Genomic DNA, 21100 nt, shown 5'->3' on the forward strand with positions numbered 1-21100 from the left:
GAACCAACATGTAACAAGCTATACTGTAATATGAACTAATATGTAACATGCTATAGTGTAACATAAACTAATACATAACACATTATAGGGTAATATGAACTAATACGTAACATACTAGAGCGTAATATGAACTAATGTGTAACACACTAAAGCGTAATGTGAACTAACACGTAACAAACTAGTGTAATACAAACTAATATGTAACATGCTATAGTGTAATATGAACTAATACATAATGTACTATAGTGAAATGTGAACTAATGTAATATATCATAGTGTAACATGAACTAATATGTAACATGCTATAGCATAATGTGAATTAATATGTAACATACTATAGGGCAATATAAATTAATATGTCACATAGCATAGCAAAATATGAATGAATGCAATATACTAAAGCATAGTATGATTTAATATGTAGCATACTATAGAGTAATAATGAAGCAATGTAATATACTGGCTAGTGAAACAGAAGGTTTTTTTGTTTTTGTTTTTTTGAGACAGAGTTTCGCTCTGTTGCCCAGGCTGGAGTGCAGTGGCAGGATCTCGGCTCACTGCAAGCTCCGCCTCCTGGGTTCACGCCATTCTCCTGCCTCCGCCTCCCGAGTAGCTGGGACTACAGGCGCCCACCACTAAGCCCGGCTAATTTTTTTGTAATTTTTTCGTAGAGATGGGGTTTCACTGTGTTAGCCAGGATGGTCTCGATCTCCTGACCTCGTGATCCGCCCGCCTCGGCCTCCCAAAGTGCTGGGATTACAGGCATGAGCCACCGCACCTGGCCAGAAGTATTTAATATCCTACAGTGTAATATAATCTCCCTGCCCTGTTCTTTTAATACAAAGGTGATCACAACACACATCACATTCTGGGGTCCCTTATTCACTTCTCTCCGCATTTTAGAAATGTTCTATTTCCAGCAAACATAGTTCTTCCTCATTCTTATTAAATAATTAACTTAATCAAGCCTCTATGGACACTCAGATTGTTTCTAGGTTTCTTTCTACTGAACATTCCCTCAGTGATCATTGTGGAGATATTGTTGCATAATTTTGAGAGTGAATCTGTTGGATGAAATGCTAACAGAGGAATCACAATGGCCAAAGGGTATCTGCAATTTTTTTTTGGAGACAGGGTCTTGTTCTGTCACCCAGGCTGGAGTGCAGTGGCGTGATCTCGGCTCACTGCAACGTCTGCTCCTGAGTTCAAGCAATTCTCACCTCAGCCTCCCAAGAAGCTGGGATTACAGGTGTGCACCACGCCTGGCTGTTTTTCATATTTTTAGTAGAGATGGGGTTTCACCATGTTGGCCAGGTTGGTCTCGAACTCCTGGCCTCAAGTGATCCGCCTGCCTTAGCCTCCCAAAGTGCTGAAATTGCAGACATGAGACACCTTGCCTGGCCACTTTTCTTGTTTTGATAGATACTGAAAAACTTCCCAACAAAAAACTTTCACCAATTTAAACTCCCACCAACAATATGTAAGTGTGTTTTCGTATACTCTGCCAACGCAAGATAAAATCAAATTTAAATTTTTACTGCTGAGTAAAGCTATGTTATTTCTCTTTGTATGAAATGCCTACTTATCTCCTTTGCCTATTTTTGTAGAGTGGATTTTGTTCTTATTAATTTTGAAGACCTCTTTGTATATAATGAAGATTAGCCTTTTTGTCTTACATGGTACAAATATTTCTTCTCCGTGTGTTATGTTTTTAAAATATTATTTGTTTTTAAGAATCTGTTTTAAGTTTTAGGTAGTCGTATTAATAAAAACAAATATGCACCCCAGTTTTCTTCCAGTATGTTTGTGACAATAAAAAATTATAATATTTAAATCCTAGATCCATCAACAATTTTTTGGTGTAAAGAATGAAGTCTGTAATCCCAGCACTTTGGGAAGCTAAGACGGGCAGGTCACTTGTGGTCAGGAGTTCAAGACCAGCCTGGCCAACATGGTGAAATCCTGTCTCTACTAAAAATACAAAAATTAGCTGGGTGTGATGTTGGGCACCTGTAACCCCAACCATTTGGGAGGCTGAGGCAGGAGAATTGCTTGAACCCAGGAGGTGGAGGTTACAGTGAGCTGAGATCATGTTACTGCACTGTAGCCTAAGTGACAGAGTGAGACTTTGTCTCGAAACACACACACACACACACAATGAAGGAAGTAAATTCTAGCTTCAGCCCTTCCCTCTAAGAATCAGTTATTGTGTATTTTAATATAGCTAATCCCTTTACCTAATTTGAAAAGCCAAGAGCTGGGCACAGTGACTTACGTCTGTAATCCTAGCACTTTGGGAGGTTAAGGCGGCGGATAACCTGAGGTCAGGAGTTCGAAACCAGCCTGAGCAACATGGTGAAACCCTGTCTCTACTAAAAAATTAGCCAGGCTTGGTGGCACACGCCTATAATCCCAGCTACTCAAGAGGCTGAAGCAGGAGAATCACTTCAGCTTGGAGCTTGGAGAATCACTGCTTGGAGCAGTGAGCCGAGATTGCGTGACTGCACTCCAGCCTGGGCGACAGAGCGAGACTCTGTCTCAAAAAAAAGAAAAGTCAACTTAATATTTAATTCCCATATGTAATTATTTCCATATTGTGGTAATGCATGAGTTTGCTATAGGAAGACGTACAATCATACTGTACTATATATAATTTTGTATGATGTATGTTTTGACTTCATATTATACTGGATACACTTCTCACGTTACTATGAATTCTCCATAACTATTATTAATATTTTAATGGTGCTATAACATCCCAGTTAGGGATGGTCCTTCTTTTTACTAATCCATTTGTCCACGGCAGGGCCCTGAAATTGCTTGCATTTTCCCCCTTGATCACCCACTGGTGAGGAGTGCTTTCCTAAGAGGCATTTACTTAGGACCAAGTCCGTATCAATGGGGTCAAAGGTCTGCCCGTCTGTCTGAGCATTGACTCTGTGATGTGCACCCCTTTCCTGGAGTCTGCGCCCTGCCGCGCTCCCCCAGGGAAGATGGATGCGGCCTCCACCTGCAGGGTTGGGCGTGGCCCCAAGGGACTGAACTTGGTCCTGCAGCCAGGGCTCCTGGTGGCCATGACCGAGCAGATGGGGAGGCCAGGGCTGCAGAGGTGGCCAGGCGCCAGTCTGGAGTTGCAAAGTCCCACCTCTGGCCCTGATTAGCTGCAAAAGCTGTAGGAGGTACCTCACCCACGACCTGTTTCTCCCTCTATGAAATGAGATGGTCTACATTGCAGATCCATCCTGGGCAATTAGTGAGAGAATGTACTGAGAGCCTCCGGCCAAGTTCTGATGCAGGGAGGGCCCTGGGTGGGCGGGAGCTGGCAGTTCTCTTTTGTTTAATTTCTTTTTTTTTGAGACAGAGTTTCGCTCTTGTTGCCCAGGCTGGAATGCGATGGCGTGATCTCGGCTCACTGCAAATGTCCACCTCCCGGGTTCAAGCAATTCTCCGGCCTCAGCCTCCCGAGTAGCTGGGATTACAGGCATGCGCCACCACGCCCGGCTTATTTTGTATTTTTTTTTTTAGCAGAGACAGGGTTTCACCATGTTGGTCAGGCTGGTCTTGAACTCCTGACTTCAAGTGATCCACCCACCTCACCTTCCCAATGTGCTGAGATTACAGGTGTGAGCCACTGTGCCCAGCCTCTTTTCTTTTCTTTCTTTCTTTCTTTTTTTTTTTTTTTGAGACAAGATCTCGCTCTGTTATCCATATTGGATTGCAGTGGCCTGATCATGGTTCACTGGAGCCTGGAACTCCTGACCTCAAGTAATCCTCCTGCCTCAGCTTCCTGAGTAGCTGGGACTATAGGCACAAGCTGACCTGCATGGCTCATTCATTCATTCATTCATTCATGCCATGGAGATGGCATATCTCTATGTTGCTCAGGCTGGTCTCGAACTGCTAAGTTCAAGGGATCCTCCTGCCTCAGCCTCCTAAAGCACTGGGATTACAGATGTGAGCCACTGCGCCCAGCCAGTTTTCTTTCTGAATGAAGTCAGCTTAATGACATTCCCTAGAGGCCTTCATGATGCTGCAGGGCAGGCAAGCCCCAAAGGAAGGCTTGGCTGGCAAGGGCTCTGGGCTTTAGCCAGGAAGGAATTCAAGGGCGAGCCGGTGGAAGGGCAGAAGAAGGCAGTTTTATGAAGGCGGCAGCGTTATAGCTCCGTGACTAGTCTCGCGGGATAGGACTGCCCCACAGGCCATGTGCTGACGGTAGTAGCTGAGGACAGTTTCGCACTCATATTTGTACCTACTTTTAATTACCAGTAGATTAAGAGGCAGTTTATACAGAAATTTCTAGGGAAGGGGTAGTAACTTTTGGGCTGGAAGATCATTGCCATGGAAAGGGGTGGTAACTCCTGGGTGTTGCCATGGCAATGGTAAACTGACATGGCACACTGGTGGGCATGTCTTATAGAAACCTGCTTCTCTCCAGGCCCTGTTTCAGCTAGTCTTCAATTTGGTCCAGTGTCTGAGCCTTACCTCCTAACTCAATGATGTTGCTACAGAGTCTGCCTTAGAAAAGTTCACCAAGGGCCGGGCACGGTGGCTCACGCCTGTAATCCTAGCACTTTGGGAGGCCGAGGTGGGCAGATCACGAGGTCAGGAGATCGAGACTATCCTGGCCAACATGGTGAAACCCCACCTCTACTAAAAATACAAAAATTAGCTGGGCGTGATGGTGTGCACACCTGTAGTCCCAGCTTCTCAGGAGGCTGAGGCAGGAGAATCACTTGAACCTGGGAGGCAGAGGTTGCACTGAGCCAAGATTGTGACACTGCACTCAAGCCTGAGTGACAGAGTGAGACTCCATCTCGAAAAAAAAAACAAAACAAAAAAAACCAGGAAAAGTAAAAAGAAAAGCTCACCAAGTATCAGCATAGGAAGTCAACTGAAAATAAAACAAGATCCCATGCCAGCCACAGTCCCACTTGGCCCCTCACCTGTAATCACAAATTTCATGCTTCCTGTTGATGGATATATACATTTCTTCACACTAAAGTTAAAATTCAGTATCTTTTTTTTTCTCCCTTTTTTGCTTTTCTTGATGGGAGCGGGTATAAAACTTAATATCTTAATTTAACCCGTGAGTTTAAAAAAACCCAATCTAGGCCAGACATGGTGGCTCACACCTGTAATCACCTGAGGTCAGGAGTTCAAGACCAGCCTGGCCAACATGGTGAAACCCTGTGTGTACTAAAAATACAAAAGTTAGCTGGGCCTGGTGGTGGGTGCCTGTAATCCCAGCTACTTGGGAGGCTGAGGCAGAAGAATTGGTTGAACCCGGGAGGCGGAGGCTGCAGTGAGCCAAGATCGTGCCATTGCACTCCAGCCTGGGCAATGAGCGAAACTCTGTTTAAAAAAAAAAAAAAAATCCGATCGATATGGTTGGGATCAGTAAGTTCAACAGTCCTTGTTGTTGTTACAAGGAATCTAACTTTCATTAACTCATCATGCTAGGGGAAAACCAACTCATTATTTGTGGGAAACGTTTTTGGTAATTGGTATTTAGAAATGTAAAACTCACATCAGTTACATAGGGCATTAACATATTTTACTGATAGTAGCTCCCTGATATGTAAGGTAATGAGAGGCAATACCAAAAAACCCACCAAGATTGTGTGTGTGTACGTGTGTAATATTAAATATCACATCAGAGTGTGTGTGTGTGTGTGCATGTAATATTAAATATCAATTTGACTGAGGAGGCAGAAAGAGTTTAGCACTAGGCCACGGCTTGTCCCCAGAGGCCACACACTGGGAATGGGCTTTCCTCTCTGGTCTCAGCCCAGGTGCAGCTGCCAGGTGCCACCTTGCTAACGACTCATGTCTTGAGCTTCACCTCTGCCCCTGCATGGCTTGGATACCCTCGGGCTCACTGGCTGCCTGACACCATCCACCAATTGGGAAAGGGAGATGCATTTTGCTCACAGAAACCTCACAAATGTAGAATATCTTTTTTTCTTTTTTGAGATGGAGTCTCACTCTGTTGCCCAGGCTGAGTGCCATGGTGTGATCTTGGCTCACTGCAACCTCTGCCTCCTGGGTTCAAGCGAGTGTCCTGCCTCAGCCTCCTAAGTAGCTGCAATTACAAATGCGCGCCACCACACCCAGCTAATTTTTTTTTTTTGTATTTTTTAGTAAAGACGGGGTTTCACTATGTTGGTCAGGCTGGTCTCGAACTCCTTACCTCATGATCCACCCACCTCGGCCTCCCAAAGTGCTCAGATTACAGGTGTGAGCCAGTGTGCCTGGCCAGAATATAATTTTTGAAACATTTTGCCCACAGCCTTTACGGATTTGGGGTTACAACCTGGGCTTATTTTGCAGATCCATTTATCAACGTGTCTTGTGATGTGAAGTTCAGGGGCAAATGCTATGTCAGTCTGTGTGTGCCTGTAAGCCACGCTCACCTCTCTTTTTCTGCAAAGTCATTCTGTAACTTCTGTTCCTTCTCAAGAGCTATGGTTTCGGCTTGGTTCTTCAGTGTCTGTTCATATTCTCGGATTTTCTCTTTAAGTGCTTTTATCGTAACCTCTGCAGAAAAGAAAAAAAAAAAAACCTATAGTAAGAGAAGCACACAATTCCATATGGCTGTAGGTACAAGGCTCTCATAACCTGGTAGGATCGGTGTGTTTTAAACCTTAGCTCTTCAACTCTGACACAAAATCAATGGTTACGAGTCCCTTCGGAGACTTTTTACTCCCTAAATGTTAAATTGAACTTTAAACGTTTAGGCTGAGGAGGATCAATGGATTTCGCTGAAAAGAAGAGCTTTGGTTTCTCTAGTACCAGTCAAAGAAAAAAGGCGGGGGGAGGGGAGATGGAAATCAATGGTAAAATATCATATCATCTTATTGATGAGTCTTCAATTAGTCCTGTAACTGAGGGATGATTAATAAAGTTTTATGTGGGTTTAAGTATTTTCTCAGAAAACAAAAAAGTTCATAATGGCGTGTGCATTTTGGAAGAAGCAATCGAAGTGGAGTCAAGAAAGTCTCCGGTACCCCATTCTCTATGACGTGATGTTTCACACTGCATGCCTGTATCAAACATCTCATGTACCCTATAAATATATACACCTACCATGTACCCACACAAATTACAAATAAATTTTTTTTAAAAAAGAAGAAAGTCTACAGGCCAAGCACAGTGGCTCACATCTGTAATCCCAGAACTTTGGGAGGCCGAGATGAGAGGATCCCTTGAGCCCAGGAGTTTGACGCCAACCCTAGAAACACAGCGAGCCCTGCCTCTACAAAAAGGGCAAGAATTAGCTGGATGTGGTGGCGCACACCTGTGCCCAGCTTAGGGACTCGGGAGGCTGAGGTGGGAGGATGTCTTGAACCCAGGAGTTTGAAGCTGCAGTGAGCTATAATTGTGCCACTGCACTCCGGTCTGGGTGACAGAGTGAGGGTGAGTGAGTGAGTGAGAGAGAGAGAGAGAGAGAGAGAAACAGAGAGAGAGAAATAGAGAAACAGAGAGAGAGAGAAATAGAGAAACAGAGAGAGAAAGAAAGAGAGGGAGACAGAAAAGGAAGAAAGGAAGGAAGGAAGGAAGGAAGGAAGGAAGGAAGGAAGGAAGGAAAGAAACAAGCAAGCAAGCAAGACGGCCTGGCCCTGCAGCTCTGCTGGTTCACAAGTGACAAGAAACGCGCAGTGCTAGGTGGAGAAAGCATGGAAGGGACTGGGCTGGAAAGGACCTACCCTGGAGCGCCCTCCACTCTGGTGGTCGGGGGCTGTGTGTGCAGAGCAGAGGGTGCTGTAGCCTGGGGGAAGATGCTTTGGTGACTGGCATGTGGCCTGGAGAAGTCCTAGAGTGGGGTGTGAGCGCCAGGGAGGTGGGGCAGCGAGGGGCCCCTTGGAAAGCAGGGCTGTCTGGCGAAAGCCCAGGCCCAGGCAGCTCTGGTGAGTGGCTCCCATACCACCAACTGCAAGTTCACAGACATCGCCTCAACTGCCCAAACAGGGAACATCAAAGCGGACTTGATGAATGGAACAGACCTGTGGGTGGCTCTGGGGCAGGGCCGCTCCACCTGCGCCCTCCTCCAGACACGCCTATGCCACTCTGCATGCTGGATGCTTTGTGGAGAAGCACTGTGGCCCCAGCCCCCAGGAGAGGGGAGCTCTTAGGAATGGTTGCCCGCTGCTACAGATCCACCTCTTAGCAGGCGAGGCTCATTTTCTTTGTGCGCCCAGCACCGGCACAGACAGGTGCTCAGGAAAGCACTATGGCATGAATGAATGAAGGAGCCAAGGCCTGGCAGAGCCGGGGGAGGGCCAGACAGGGTTTGTGGCAATGGAGCTCCCTCTGGTGCAGCAAGCGCACCTGCCAGGTGTGTAACTCACAGTCATTCCTGCTCTCTGAGCTGCACAGACACGCGCTGGCCAGGGCGAAAGCACATTACCTGGGTGATTAACACCCATGCGGCTTAGTGCATAGAAGCGAAAGGCTTTTTTTTTTTTTTTTTTTTTTTTTTTTGAGGCGGAGTCTTGCTCAGTGGCCCAGGCTGGAGTGCAGTGGTGTGATCTCCGCTCACTGTAACCTCCGCTTCCTGGGTTCAAGCAATTCTCCTGCCTCAGCCTCCTGAGTAGCTGTGATTACAGGGACACACCACCATGCCTGGCTAATTTTTGTGTTAAAGGCTCTTTTGTTAAGAGAAGAGGTTGGCTTTTTTCATGAGGTGGGACCCAGAGTGCTTTCTTCAGAGAGGTGGAATTCCACCAATGATCACATTGGGGCACAGGAGAGGGGACCGGGCACCTTTCTGCCTTTTGGCTTGGCTGTTCAGAGCCTGGAAGAAATGCTCTGTGTACACAGTGGTTGGTGATACGTCTCTCTCAAGCCATACGGACGAGGCCAAAGTGAGGCAAGAACTGGACGCTTCTAGAATGGACTCCAGACAGGTCAGCTCTGAAAAAGCCCCACTCTCATGTAAACATACAGCATTTTTACCTTTTTTAAATTGAGACAGAGACTCGCTCTGTCGCCCAGGCTGGAGTGCAGTGGTGTGATCTTGGCCCACCGCAACCTCTGCCTCCCAGGTTCATGCAATTCTCATGCCTCAGTCTCCTGAATAGCTGCGATTACAGGTGTGTGCCATCACACCTGGCTAATTCTTGTATTTTTTAAGTAGAGACAGGGTTTCACCATGTTGGCCAGGCTGGTCTCAAACTCCTGACCTCAAATGATCTGCCCACCCCGGCCTCCCAAAGTGCTGGGATTATAGGCATGAGCCACCACACCCGGTCTCATCTTTGCCTTTAAGGATCGGCTGGAAGTGGATGTACAGCACTTGGACCCTAACACTTGTTCCAGTGGGGCTCCTCATGACACATCACAGTGTGTGACCTCGTCAGTGTGCTGTGCCTGATGAGGTCTCTGCCTCATGAGGTCCCCTGGCCCCAGGTGAGTGCTCACGGACCAGCCCAACCTCATCTAGAGGCCACTTTATCCTAGAGCCTCTGGCCTTCTGGCCCAGGCTGCACCCCAGGCAGACACTGGGTGTCTCAGCAGACCTCCCACGCATGTGCAGGGGAGGAGGGGCCAGCATAACAGAGAGGGCTCTGAAGGGCTTGGCATTACCTGGGGCCTCCATTTACTCATCTTTGCAGGGTGGGTGGGCTGTGGCCCATGAGGCGGAAGTTCCCTCTTTGCTCTAACTTTTATCACGTGCCTGATGTAGTTTAGGTGTTTGTCTCCCAAATCTCGGGTTGAAATCTCATCTCCAATGTTGGAGGTGGGGCCAAGTGGGAGGTGTCTGGGTCATGGGGGCGAATCTCTCATGAATGGCTTGGTGGCCTCTCAATCACTGAGAGTTGAATGTTAAGAAGTCTGGGGTCCCCCCACGTCTCTTGCCCTGTGGCATGCTCGCTCCCCTTTCCACCTTCTGCCATGAGTAAAAGCTTCCTGAGGACCCCCAGAAGCCAGGCAGATGCTGGCATTGTGCTTATACAGCCTGCAGAACCATGAGCCAAATAAACCTCTTTTCTTCATCAATTACCCAGCCTAAGGTATTTCTTTATTGCAACACACAAAGTACTCACACCATCTTTTTTTTTTTTTTTTTTTAAGAGATAGGGTCTTGTTATGTTGTCCAGGCTGGTTTCGAACTCCTGGCCTCAAGAGATCCTCCCGCCTTGGTCTCCCAAAGTGCTGGGATGATAGGCATGAGCCATTGTGCGGGCCCCTGATCTAACTTTTTAATCATTTATACTACTGCTGTGATAATTACAAGAAGTGATGTGCACCGCCCACCTTCCCAAATTATGATCACTTTTATTCTGAGAAGGGGAGGAGAGGAAATGACATTTTTCTGGAGCTTGGGAAAACTTGTTATCCAAATAAAGGGGGGTAAATTTCTGGCAAAAACCACACTGCTGAATAACTAGCAGGTACTATTGAGAGCTAAATGCTGTGTGTATATACATACTTAACCCCACATCAACCCTACCTGGTAAGTATAAGAATTGCCTCCCAGGAGAAGGAGGCTTTTAGCAAAGTGAGATAATTTGCCCAAGGTCACAAAGCTAGGTGGTGGCAACGAAAGGACTCAAACCAGGTCTGCCTGTCTGTCTGTCTCCAGGGCCGTTCTTTTTTAGAGATGGAGTCTTGCTCTGTTGCCCAGGCTGGAGTACAGTGATGTGATCTTAGCTCACTGCAACCTCTGCCTCCCAGGTTCAAGTGATTCTCCCGCCTCAGTCTCCTGAGTAGCTGGGATTACAGGCATGCCCCACCACGCCTGTAATTTCTGTATTTTTAGTACAGATAGGGTTTTGCCATGTTGGCCAGACTGGTCTCGAACTCATGACCTCAAATGATCTGCCCACCTTGGTCTCCTTAAGTGCTGGGATTATAGGCGTGAGCCTCCACACCTGGCCTGGAGCTGTTCTTAAATCTTGGACTCTATAACTCATTGTGAAAAGCCTACCATATGAGACCTTTGGGGAGAGAACATCCACACCCAGCTTGGCTCCTGGTCAGCCCCTGTGCAAAGCCCTGGCCACTGGGAAGCTGGTCATTGAGGTACCAGTGATATAAGGAGAAGGGAAGGACAATCCTGCACAGTCCTTCAGGCCCAACCTGCACCACCCTCCCACAAAACAAAAGCAAACTTAAAAAAATAAAATAAGCCAGAAAGAGGCTGGGCACGGTGGTACACATGCCTGTAGTCCCAGCTACTCGGGAGGCTGAGGCAGGAGGATTGCTTGAGTTCAGGAGGTCAAGGTTGTTGCAGTGAGCATGATCGTGCAACTGCACTCCTGCCTGGGTGACAGGGTGAGACCCTGAATCTAAAATAAATAACTAACTAACTAAATAAAAAATACCCACCAAACAAACCAGAGAGTGGATCTATCAAAATTAGATGCCAGAGGACAATGAAGGGGGAAAAAAAATCCCAGGACACTCCCCTTTAGGGTAGCGCATCTATGAAAACTCGATATGCAGATTTGTAGGTTACCTTTCACTGTAACACTGGAGTGATTCTGGCAAGAAATGCTTCCTACAGGGGAATGTAATACGTTCCCTCACAGCAGTTCCAGCCCAGTAAGCCCAACGCCTCACTTTCTAGCGGGATAGAGCTTTCCCTTCTGGTCCTAAAGGCTCACCACTCTCTGCAAAGCCAGACAGAAGTGCGGTCTCGCTTCCCCAACTGCCTGTCACCTCATGCCCCCAGATTTCAGCAAGGAAGCCCTGCTGGCCTGAGGGCTTGAGTACCCTCATACCTACACTGCAGGGAGATGTTCTCAGAGGCCCTGGACACCGCTGCCCTCGCAGCCCATGCCTCTACCTCTGGCTCTTCACACATCCTCACAGATGCTTTCTGGATCATTCCCATGGACAATTCCTCTTCCCTGGTCTGTCTGCAGTGTTTTTAAAGCCAAAGGATGCTTTTAAAAGTCTTTGCCAATTCACTTTTTCTGTTGTTAAAGACCAGATCTTGCTCTGTCACCCAGACTGAGTGCAGGGTCACAATCACGGCTCACTGCAAGCTTGACCTCCTGGGATCAGGCAATCCTCCCGCCTCAGCCTCTCGAGTGACTGGGACCACGGGTGCGCACCACCATACCCAGGTAATTTTTGATGTTCTGTAGAGACAGGGTATTGCTAGGTTACCCAGGCTGGTCTCGAACTTCTGGCCTCAAGCAATCCTCCCACCTTGGCCTCTCAAAGTGCTGGGATTACAGGTGTGAGCCACCGCATGTGGCCCCAATTAACTCTTTATTGCAGTCTCTACAAATAGTCAATGGAAGGCCACTGGGAATGGGCAGCCTCCCCTTTCAATTTAATTCCTTACCCACATTCCCAAACAAAAACAAACAGGACGAATTACTCTTCGGAGCTGGCTGAAAAACCTGCTGCTGCTGTCAGAGGGGGGCTGTGATTTTCCTTCAAGCCAAGGAAGCCAAGAGGCTCCCGGATTCTGAGTGCCTTGGATTTTAGGTATAGGACAGATTCCTTTGTTCTTCCCTGACGGGAAAAGCCAGGCAACCTTTGCCCTCTCTGTCTTGTTGACGGCTGGGCAAACACACCAAGAGGTTGTTTTCTTTCATTAAATTCCTAATGAATAGGCGATACTGACAAGGCAACAGCGGCGCTTAAGCATGCAGCCTTTAAGACGTGTCTGAAGCCTTAATGTATCCGTGGCAATTATTAAATGACTTACTGTGTATGACCCTTTGATCATGAGCTGGCTCTCTGACAGGTGTCGCCTGGAGGCAATGCGTCGGCCTTTCAAGAGGCAGACCCAATCACGTAATGATACAGGAAGAATTTTCAAAGAATCCTGATCGGTCTCATCAGAGGGCAATAAAATCTTACCTCGTTGTTGTGCAGAGGAAAAGTTTTACTTCAAAATAGCTCAGCACGATTATCATCTCTCTCTAACACTCAGATTCCTGCCCCACCCTGACTTTATGACGTGTATATTACAAGGAAGCTGGTCCCAAAAGTATGGGAAAAGCCAATTAAAATAAAAAGAAGAGGAAAAAAAAAAAAAAAGAAGAAGAGAAAAGAAGAGAGAAGAGAAGACAAAGCAAAGAACGCATTTTCCACCAACCTTGATTTTTCACTTCGGCAAATTCCTTGTTGTATTCTTCCAGAGTTTCCCTAAGTTTCTGGTTCTCTGTTTCAATATCGTGCAGGCGCTGCACTTTGAGCTGGAGTTGCTGTCCGAGATCCAAAGCTGGTACGGGATCTGCACAACAGGAAAACAGCCATCACCCTACTCTGCCCCCAGAAAGGCCCCCTCCGCGGCGGTACACAGGCTCAGAGAGGGGCTCCCAGATATCAGCTCCAGTGGGATCCCCAGAGGCCACAGTCATGCCCCCGCAGCCAGCCCCCTTGCTGGATGGGAGAATTCTCCAGCACTTTACAAAGGATGGACCCAGCCCAGGGTCCTGGAGGTGTGAAAACGGGGTGGGAACAGCCATGAGATTCACTGGTATTTGTCGATTACTCCTGCCTGGTGTGACACTTTCATGATTTTTATTCTTTGATGACATAAGTAGAGAAATACACCAGGCAGCAGCCCAGGAGATCAATCACATCCCCAGAGTTGCATGTGGAGGACGGACAAGTCCGTGGACAGGTGCCGGCATGTTTAAAGGTCCAGTAATTATGAGGTTGGAAGTAACACCTGATGCCTGAGAACGCCACACAGTTCACGGGACACTTTATGGAGATTTTTGTCTTTTGAGCCTTACAACGATCTTGAGAGAGGCCTCAGAAACTAAAGCCCAGGGAAGAGGAGTGACTCACCTGAGGTCACCCAGCTAGTTGGCTGGCATGGAGAACACACACCTAAGTCTGTTAACTTAAAGTGATCATGCTTTTTTGTTTGAGACAGGGTCTCCCAGGCTGGAGTGCAGGGGCATGATCATGGCTCACTGCAGCCTCTGCCTCCTGGGCTCAAGCAATCCTCCCACCTCAGCCTCCCAAGTAGCTGGGACTACAGGTGCGCAGCAACATGCTGGGCTAATTTTTGTATTTTTTGTAAAGATAGGGTCTTCCTATGTTGCCTAGGCCAGTCTCAAACTCCTGGACTCAAGGGATCTGCCCACCTCAGCCTCCCAAACGATTATGGGCGTGAGCCACCCCACCCGGCCCTGAGTGACCATTCTTTACAACAAGGAAGGTCACTTGGTGAAGCAGAGGAAAGAAACACTTAGGCTTTATAAGAAGCCACCCTGTTTCATGACATGATCACTTTCCATCACGATCCTCCTTCACTAATGATGGGTGTTCAGAAGAGTCAGGGGTTAGTGGCTGCGGGTCCCAAGGCTGAAGACCCTTGCAGAGGCACAGCCGGTGACCCAGCATGGCCCTGTCGGAGGCCAGCTGGCCCGGAGGCCACCGCACTCCTGACAATAACAAAGTGCAGGGCAGCACGAGTTGAACAGCAGCCAGGCCAGCGATGGGGTCTTGCGGCCAATTCAAGGCCACATCTGCCATCAGATTCACTTGCAGAAAACTGGATTTTAATCCAAAGTCAGAAGTCACAGGACCTGGAATTTACAGTACAAACTCACGGCTCTCACCTTTACTGTGAATTCAACAGGATGCAGAGACCTTAAATGTTCTTCCGCATCAATGCGATTTTTAGTTTTCCTTCTGCTGCCTAAGAGGCAATTATATTCCGCCTGCTGGGTACCGGGGGCACACTTCCTTTGGAATTCTCAGGCTCCGTCAGAGTGGAAGAATACCCAAGTCCACAGGGCTTAGAAAGATTATTGAATGTATTTCTGGTATGGGCGCCAGCGTCACTTATGAGATGGTTGTAGAGATTTAGTCTCCAGTCGAAGAATGCCAAACACCATGCCCAGCGGATCAACAAGAGTATATATTCAAGAGCTCACTTAATTTTCAAATGCCAGAGTCATTAATTTTTCAGACCACCCTAGGTTCCTGGAATCGAGGGCCAGGTCTACCATGCCTCGGTTAATGTATCCAGCGGGAGCCAGGGACTCTCTGGGATGCCAGCATGTTGGCAGAGTTTACAAAAGGCAGGCACTGGGATATGTTGGGCTCAACGTCAGCGGACCCTGGGTGCTGGGGTTTCGCAGTAACACAGTCCATCATGCAGAACCCTTGGCTGCTGGGCACTTACTCTGCACGTATACACAGTCTATAATTGCATCTCTTTCTGGCGCATGACTTTTCATTATTATTTTAATCAGCATTAAAATATTTATGTTAAATTTGACTCCAAAAGCTATTCTGGAGGCCGGCTGCAGTGGCTCATGCCTGTAATCCCAGCACTTTGGGAGGCCGAGGGTGGCCGGATCGTTTGAGCTCAGGAGTTCGAGACCAGTCAGGGTAACATGGTGAAAGCCTGTCTCTACAAAACAAAAACACAAAACCAGAAAACTAGCCAAGCATGGTGGTGCACACCTGTAGTGCCAGCTACTAGGGGGACTAAGGCAGAAGAATCACTTGAGCCCTTGAGGTAGAGGTTGCACTGAGCTGTGATCGAGCCACTGCACTCCAGCCTGGGCAACAGAGCGAAATCCTGTCTTGGGGAAAAAAAAAAAAGGCTATCTTGGGTAGATGGTTCTTTGTAAGCAGGAGTCGTGATAACACAAAAAACAGAATTACTGAAAACATTCCAGGTGCTGTTTGTAAAAAAAAAATTCTGTAACTTCTCTGAATACCTTCACCTTCTCAGCCTGCCCCTCTTCCCTACCTTCACGGCCTTGTGCTGGGCAAATGGTCTCAAGAAAATGAACAGCCTGTTCACAGCCTCCTTTTACAAAACCACGACTTGCACTTGACATAGAGGTCAGGGAAAAGGAGGTAAAGAGAGGAACCTTTGCTCACGTATAAAATTATATTAAGAGTTGCTCATGTAGGCTTTCTAGCACAAGTGCCAACAAATTATATCTTTAAAGAACAAAGCTAGTGTACTGCCTGCCCTCCCTAAAAGTTCTGTCAACAACATTTCCAGTCCATTATTTTCAAAAGGCCAGGATCCCATTGTATCTGCTTCGAATTAAAAAATAGCTTCTCCTATGCGGTTAAGCAAGGAATCCAGTGACATATGAAAATGACACGCACATTATCAAGTGAGGAGGAGCCAGATCTTTACACCAATTTTCAAAGCCTTATACTGTAAATGAAAATTCAGGCCATCTCTTAATCGTTCACTATGGCATGTATGTTTAGTCTGACACTATTAAAGGTTAATGCCTACGTAGCAAAGCTGGTCACAGACTAAAGGATCAGCTAAATGTTCAAACATCACTGTGCATTAAACTCCAAACTTTACTACAGTACATTTGAATGGCTAAATTCCTACAGCATATGAATATTGTTTTGGGATATGTAAGAGGCATTGCTAAAGAACTTCTTAGGCTTAATTTTTATTACTTGTATTAAAGGAACAGCTAATTACCGCATGACAATATAATGACTCCAGCATGTTTGGGCTAAAGACCAAAACAATGAATTTTGGCATGCCAAAACCCAACCTGTGTGTTAATCTACGGAAATCATAGCTTTTTGTCTCGTTAATGATTTCCAATGCCATTTAAACCCCACACAAGGATTGTCAGGTCTTATGCGAACGTCAGATGCCTCCGATCTTAGCAGCTCAATTAGGGAATTGTCTGGAGGAGGCAAAGAGGACACACCCATACATAAAACAGGAACACACAAAATCCGGTAACCCCTGTCTTCCCAGCCTCCTCCTCCGATTCAACACGCTTTCCTGCCAGCTCCACCCACCCAATGCGACAATCTTGTAAAGTGTTTTACAATCATCTGATACTTAATTCCTAAAGCAATCTTGGAGGTATTATATAGCTTGTTATGCAACACAGGGCTCAAGGAACATAATTATTACAAACAACAATACTGTACATATTCAGCACCTTTTCCTAAGTGCATGCAACATTATCTCGTTAATTCCAGCCATCCCAGTCAGAGGCTGGTGGAGCTCGCTCTGCAATGTATGGGGTGATGCATTTCACCCAGGGAGGGAAGGAAGAAGGAAAGAAGCCGGCCAGGCAAATGAGTATGAAAAATTCTCAGTACGATTTCTGCTTACTGGCTGGGCACAGTGGCTCACGCCTGTAATCCCAGTACTTTGGGAGGCTGAAGAGCGAAGATTGTTTGAGCCCAGGACTTTGAGGCCAGCCTGGGCAACATAAGTGAGACCTTGTCTCTAGAAAAAATAAAAAAATTAGCTGGGCATGGTGGTGCACTCCTTGGGAAACTGAGGTGGGAGGATTACTTGCGCCTGGGAGGTGGAGGTTGCAGAGAGCTATGACCTTTTTTTTTTTTTTTTTTAGATAGGGTCTCACTCTAGCCTGGGGAACAGAGTGAGACCTTGTCTCAGGAAAAAAAAAAAAAAAAAAAAAAAGGTTTCTGTTTCCTTAACCAGCAGCCAACGAAAATCTCTTTCAGTACTAATTGAACAAATATTTCCTAAGCAACTGAACCAACTAACTGCTCTGGGAAGGGCTCAGCCTCGTAGCAGAGAGAAGCCATGGATGTAGATGACAAACGCAAGGCAGGAGGCCAGATGAGTGGAAGAGCGCTCCTGGAGAAACTGGGAAAAGGAGTTCTTTTTTTCTTTTCTTGAGACGGAGTCTCACTGTGTCGCCCAGGCTGGAGTGCAGCAGTGCGATCTTGGCTCACTGCATCCTCCGCCTCCCGGGTTCAAGCGATTCTCCTGCCCCAGCCTCCCGAGTATCTGAGATTACAGGCGCACACCACTGTGCCAGGATAATTTTGTATTTTTAGTATAGACAGGGATTCACACTCCATTGCCCAGGCTGGTCTTGAACGCCTGGCCTCAAGCAATCTGCTCACCTCGGCCTCCCGAAGTGCTGGGATTACAGCCACGAGCCACCGTGCCCGGCCTAAATGCATTTTTGACTCGTGGTATTTTCAACTTACGATGTCTGGTAGGTTAGGGGCATTAAACATATTTTCAACTTGTGATGTTTTCAACTTGTGATGGGTTGACTGGAGCACAGCCCCACTGTGAGTGCGGAGCATTTGCGCTGCCGAGCATGAAGAGGAGAGGCACAGGGAGAGAGGGGAATGGGTCCTAGAGACAAGGGGACAGGGAAGGCCTCTCTGAAGAAGTGAGCGGGGATGGAGATCGGGATGGTAATGGGAGGCACTGCAGGGATTCACCCCAGGCAGAGGCAGCAACCGGTGAAAGTTCCTGTAGTAGCTGTAAATAGGACATGGTCAAGGCATAGTGAGAAGCCAGTGTGGTCCCAGGGAAGGAGAGGGAGAACAGGAAGAGAAAAGAGATTAGGGAGAGGGAGGCTGCGCACAAGGATTTTAAGGAAAACAGGAGTGCAAGGATGAGAGAAAAAGATATACAAAAAGAAGCAAACTAAATGCTAGAGCTGAAAATACAATGTATGAAATGAGCCAATGGTCAGAATTTGGATGCAATTCTGCACCTGTCAAGAAGTGGCCAGGGATGGACGCCATGGCATACGTATGCCTGTAATCCCAGTACTTTTGGAGGCCAAAGCACGCAGATCACCTTAGATCAGGAGTTCGAGATCAGCCTAGCCAATGTTGTGAAACCCCGTCTCCACAAAAAATACAAAAATTAGCTGTGTGTGGTGGTGCGCACCTGTAGTCCCAGCTTTTTGGGAGGCTGAGGCAGGAGAATTGCTTGAGCCCGGGAGGTCGAGGTTGCAGTGAGCTGAGATCACACCATTGCACTCCAGCCTGGGTGACAGAGCAAGACTCCATCTCAAACCAAACCAAACCAAAACTGCAGTACTTCAACCCACAAAACGATTTGTTGGTTTTTTCTTGGCAAAAGTATGTCAGAGTTTTAAGTTTAAAGATGAGCTATACGATTTTCTTTAGAAAAGCGAAGTGATCCTGGCCGGGTGGGGCAGTGTGTGCCTTTTATAATCCCAGTGCTTTAGGAGGCTGAGGTGAGAGGATCACTTGAGGCCAGCAGTTCAAGACCAGCTGGGGCAGCATAGCAAGACCCCATCTCTAACAATAAAAAATAAAAAAGTAGCTGGGCATGGTGGGAACACACCTATAGTCCTAGTTACTAGGGAGGCTGAAGTGGGAGGATTGCTTGAGCCCAGGAGTTAGAGGCTGCAGTGAACTATGATCATGCCATTGCACTCCAGCCTCGGCAACAGGGTGAGACCCTGTCCTCAAAACAGGGAAGAAAAAAAAAAAAAGGGCAAGCTAAGTGATCCAAATTATCTGCCCTGTTTTGTGATGGTAAATGGCTATCATATCAGTAATACACTGCTTGACGGATTTTTTGAAAAAATAAACACATACTAAGTTGTTGCAATAAATGTGGTGCTTTAATGCTTGTTGAGGAAAACAACTATTTCATGCTACAGTGACAGCATTCTAAAGGTGAATATATGGAAATGTTCCCATCATCTATATACTGATGGGCAAAGGCAGCACCTTCTACAAAAATGGCTCAATGCCTCATATCGCACAAGAGGGACTGTAGTGTAATAGTTTGCAGTATGAGCCAGGTTGCATGTGTTCGAGTCTCAGCTCTCTCATTTACTGGCTGTGCAATCTTGGACAAGTTACTTAACCCCTCTGTGCCTTAGTTTCTTCATCTACAAATTGGGCATAGTAACTGTGCCTATGTCATAGTGCTATTGTGAGGATTAACTTAAGAAAATTGCCACACACAGAGTTAACACTCAATAAATGTTATCTACTATTATTTACCAACTCAAATCTGAGTAAACATTTGCCAAAAGAAGTTTCAAATAGTTTGTTAATTAATATAAGAAATGCAAAATCTTCTGAAAAGCTATTAAAAAACAAAAACAAAAAAAAAGAGGCTGGGCGTGGTGGCTCACACCTGTAATCCCAGCACTTTGGGAGGCTGAGGTGGGCAGATCATGAGGTCAGGAGATTGAGATCATCCTGGCTAACATGGTGAGACCTCATCTCTACTGAAAATACAAAAAAATTAGCTCGGTGTGGTGGCGGGCACCTGTAGTCCCAGCTACTGAGGAGGCTGAGGCAGGAGAATGGTGTGAACCTGGGAGGCGGAGCTTGCAGTGAGCAGAGATTGCGCCACTGCACTCCAGCTTGGGCGACAGAGCGAGACTCCATCTCAAAAAAAAAAAAAAAAAAAGAAGAATATCATGGAAAATGAAAATTGACTAGATGAGTTTCAACAAATACCGTCTCATAATTAGTACAAGTTGAGTTTCCCTAATTCAAAAATCTCAAATCCAAAACACTCTGATCCCAAGCATTTTGAATAAAAGACACTCAACCTATACCTAGATTTCATAAATATGAATCCTATTTTTGTAAAGATAGCCAATAATGTGCTTCTTTGGTTTGAATCTATTTATCTTTGTAAGTTATTTTTTCCAGCCATTTCCATGAAAACCAAAAGTCAAAATTAAAAGAACTTGGAGTCTTTGCTTCTGGCCATGACAGATCTACTGATACTCAACATGCCCTCTGGTCATAAACAACTAGAAAACTAGGCAAAGTCAATGAAACAACTATTTACAGACCCTGGACAACTGGTGGAACAAGACTTCCCTGAAGGAAGGGAAGCAGATGAGATGAGCCCTATGTTACCCTTCCTGGCAGGAAGAACTCTCTGGATTGCATCACAGCGAAGAAAAAAACCCAAGCAGAGTGTGATGGTCTCCCTGTCCACTGAAGGACAGACATCAGAAGATTGGGTGGCTGCAGCAATTGGAATTTGCAAGGTAGAGCACTGAAAAGGAGGGACATATACTAAGAAAGAGCTACAGAAATCTGCAGAGAGGTGATCTGTTGCCAAGAGCTAAAGTGTCTATGTACAGGGTGAAACTCATAAGGCCAGGCAAGAACAGAAAGGAAAGTCTGAGCCAAAAACCACCACACCCCCCCACCAACCCAGTTTGAGGGCTGGAGGACTTTCCAACTGCATCCAGTCAGAGAGGACACACTTGTTGAAGAGCAAGGACTTATAAAGACACTGAAGTGTCACACCAGAGTGGAGGGCTAAACTAATCTTGAAGCCTTATCCACATCCACTCCAAAAAGCTACAAAAAAGTCTCAGAATGATCAAGCTGATCTTCAAGTAACTTAACTGCCTGCCCAAACTTAAATAAGACAACA

General features: G+C 46.5%; 1 protein-coding gene across 18 annotated transcripts in view; it reads right to left on the reverse strand.

Annotated features, from left to right (window-relative positions):
- Positions 1-21100, reverse strand: part of CUX1 (cut like homeobox 1) — a 468585-nt gene that overhangs the window by 171905 nt on the left and 275580 nt on the right. For all 18 annotated transcript variants that reach the window (XM_009202775.2, XM_009202774.2, XM_009202776.3 and 15 more), the window contains 2 exons: positions 13061-13198; positions 6414-6537 (listed from right to left, as the gene is read on the reverse strand). In XM_009202775.2, coding sequence (XP_009201039.1) covers positions 6414-6537; positions 13061-13198 — 262 coding nt within the window. The remainder of the gene's footprint in view (positions 1-6413; positions 6538-13060; positions 13199-21100) is intronic.

Source organism: Papio anubis, chromosome 4 (assembly GCF_008728515.1).
Source record: "Papio anubis isolate 15944 chromosome 4, Panubis1.0, whole genome shotgun sequence".
NCBI classification, from domain to species: Eukaryota; Metazoa; Chordata; class Mammalia; order Primates; family Cercopithecidae; genus Papio; species Papio anubis.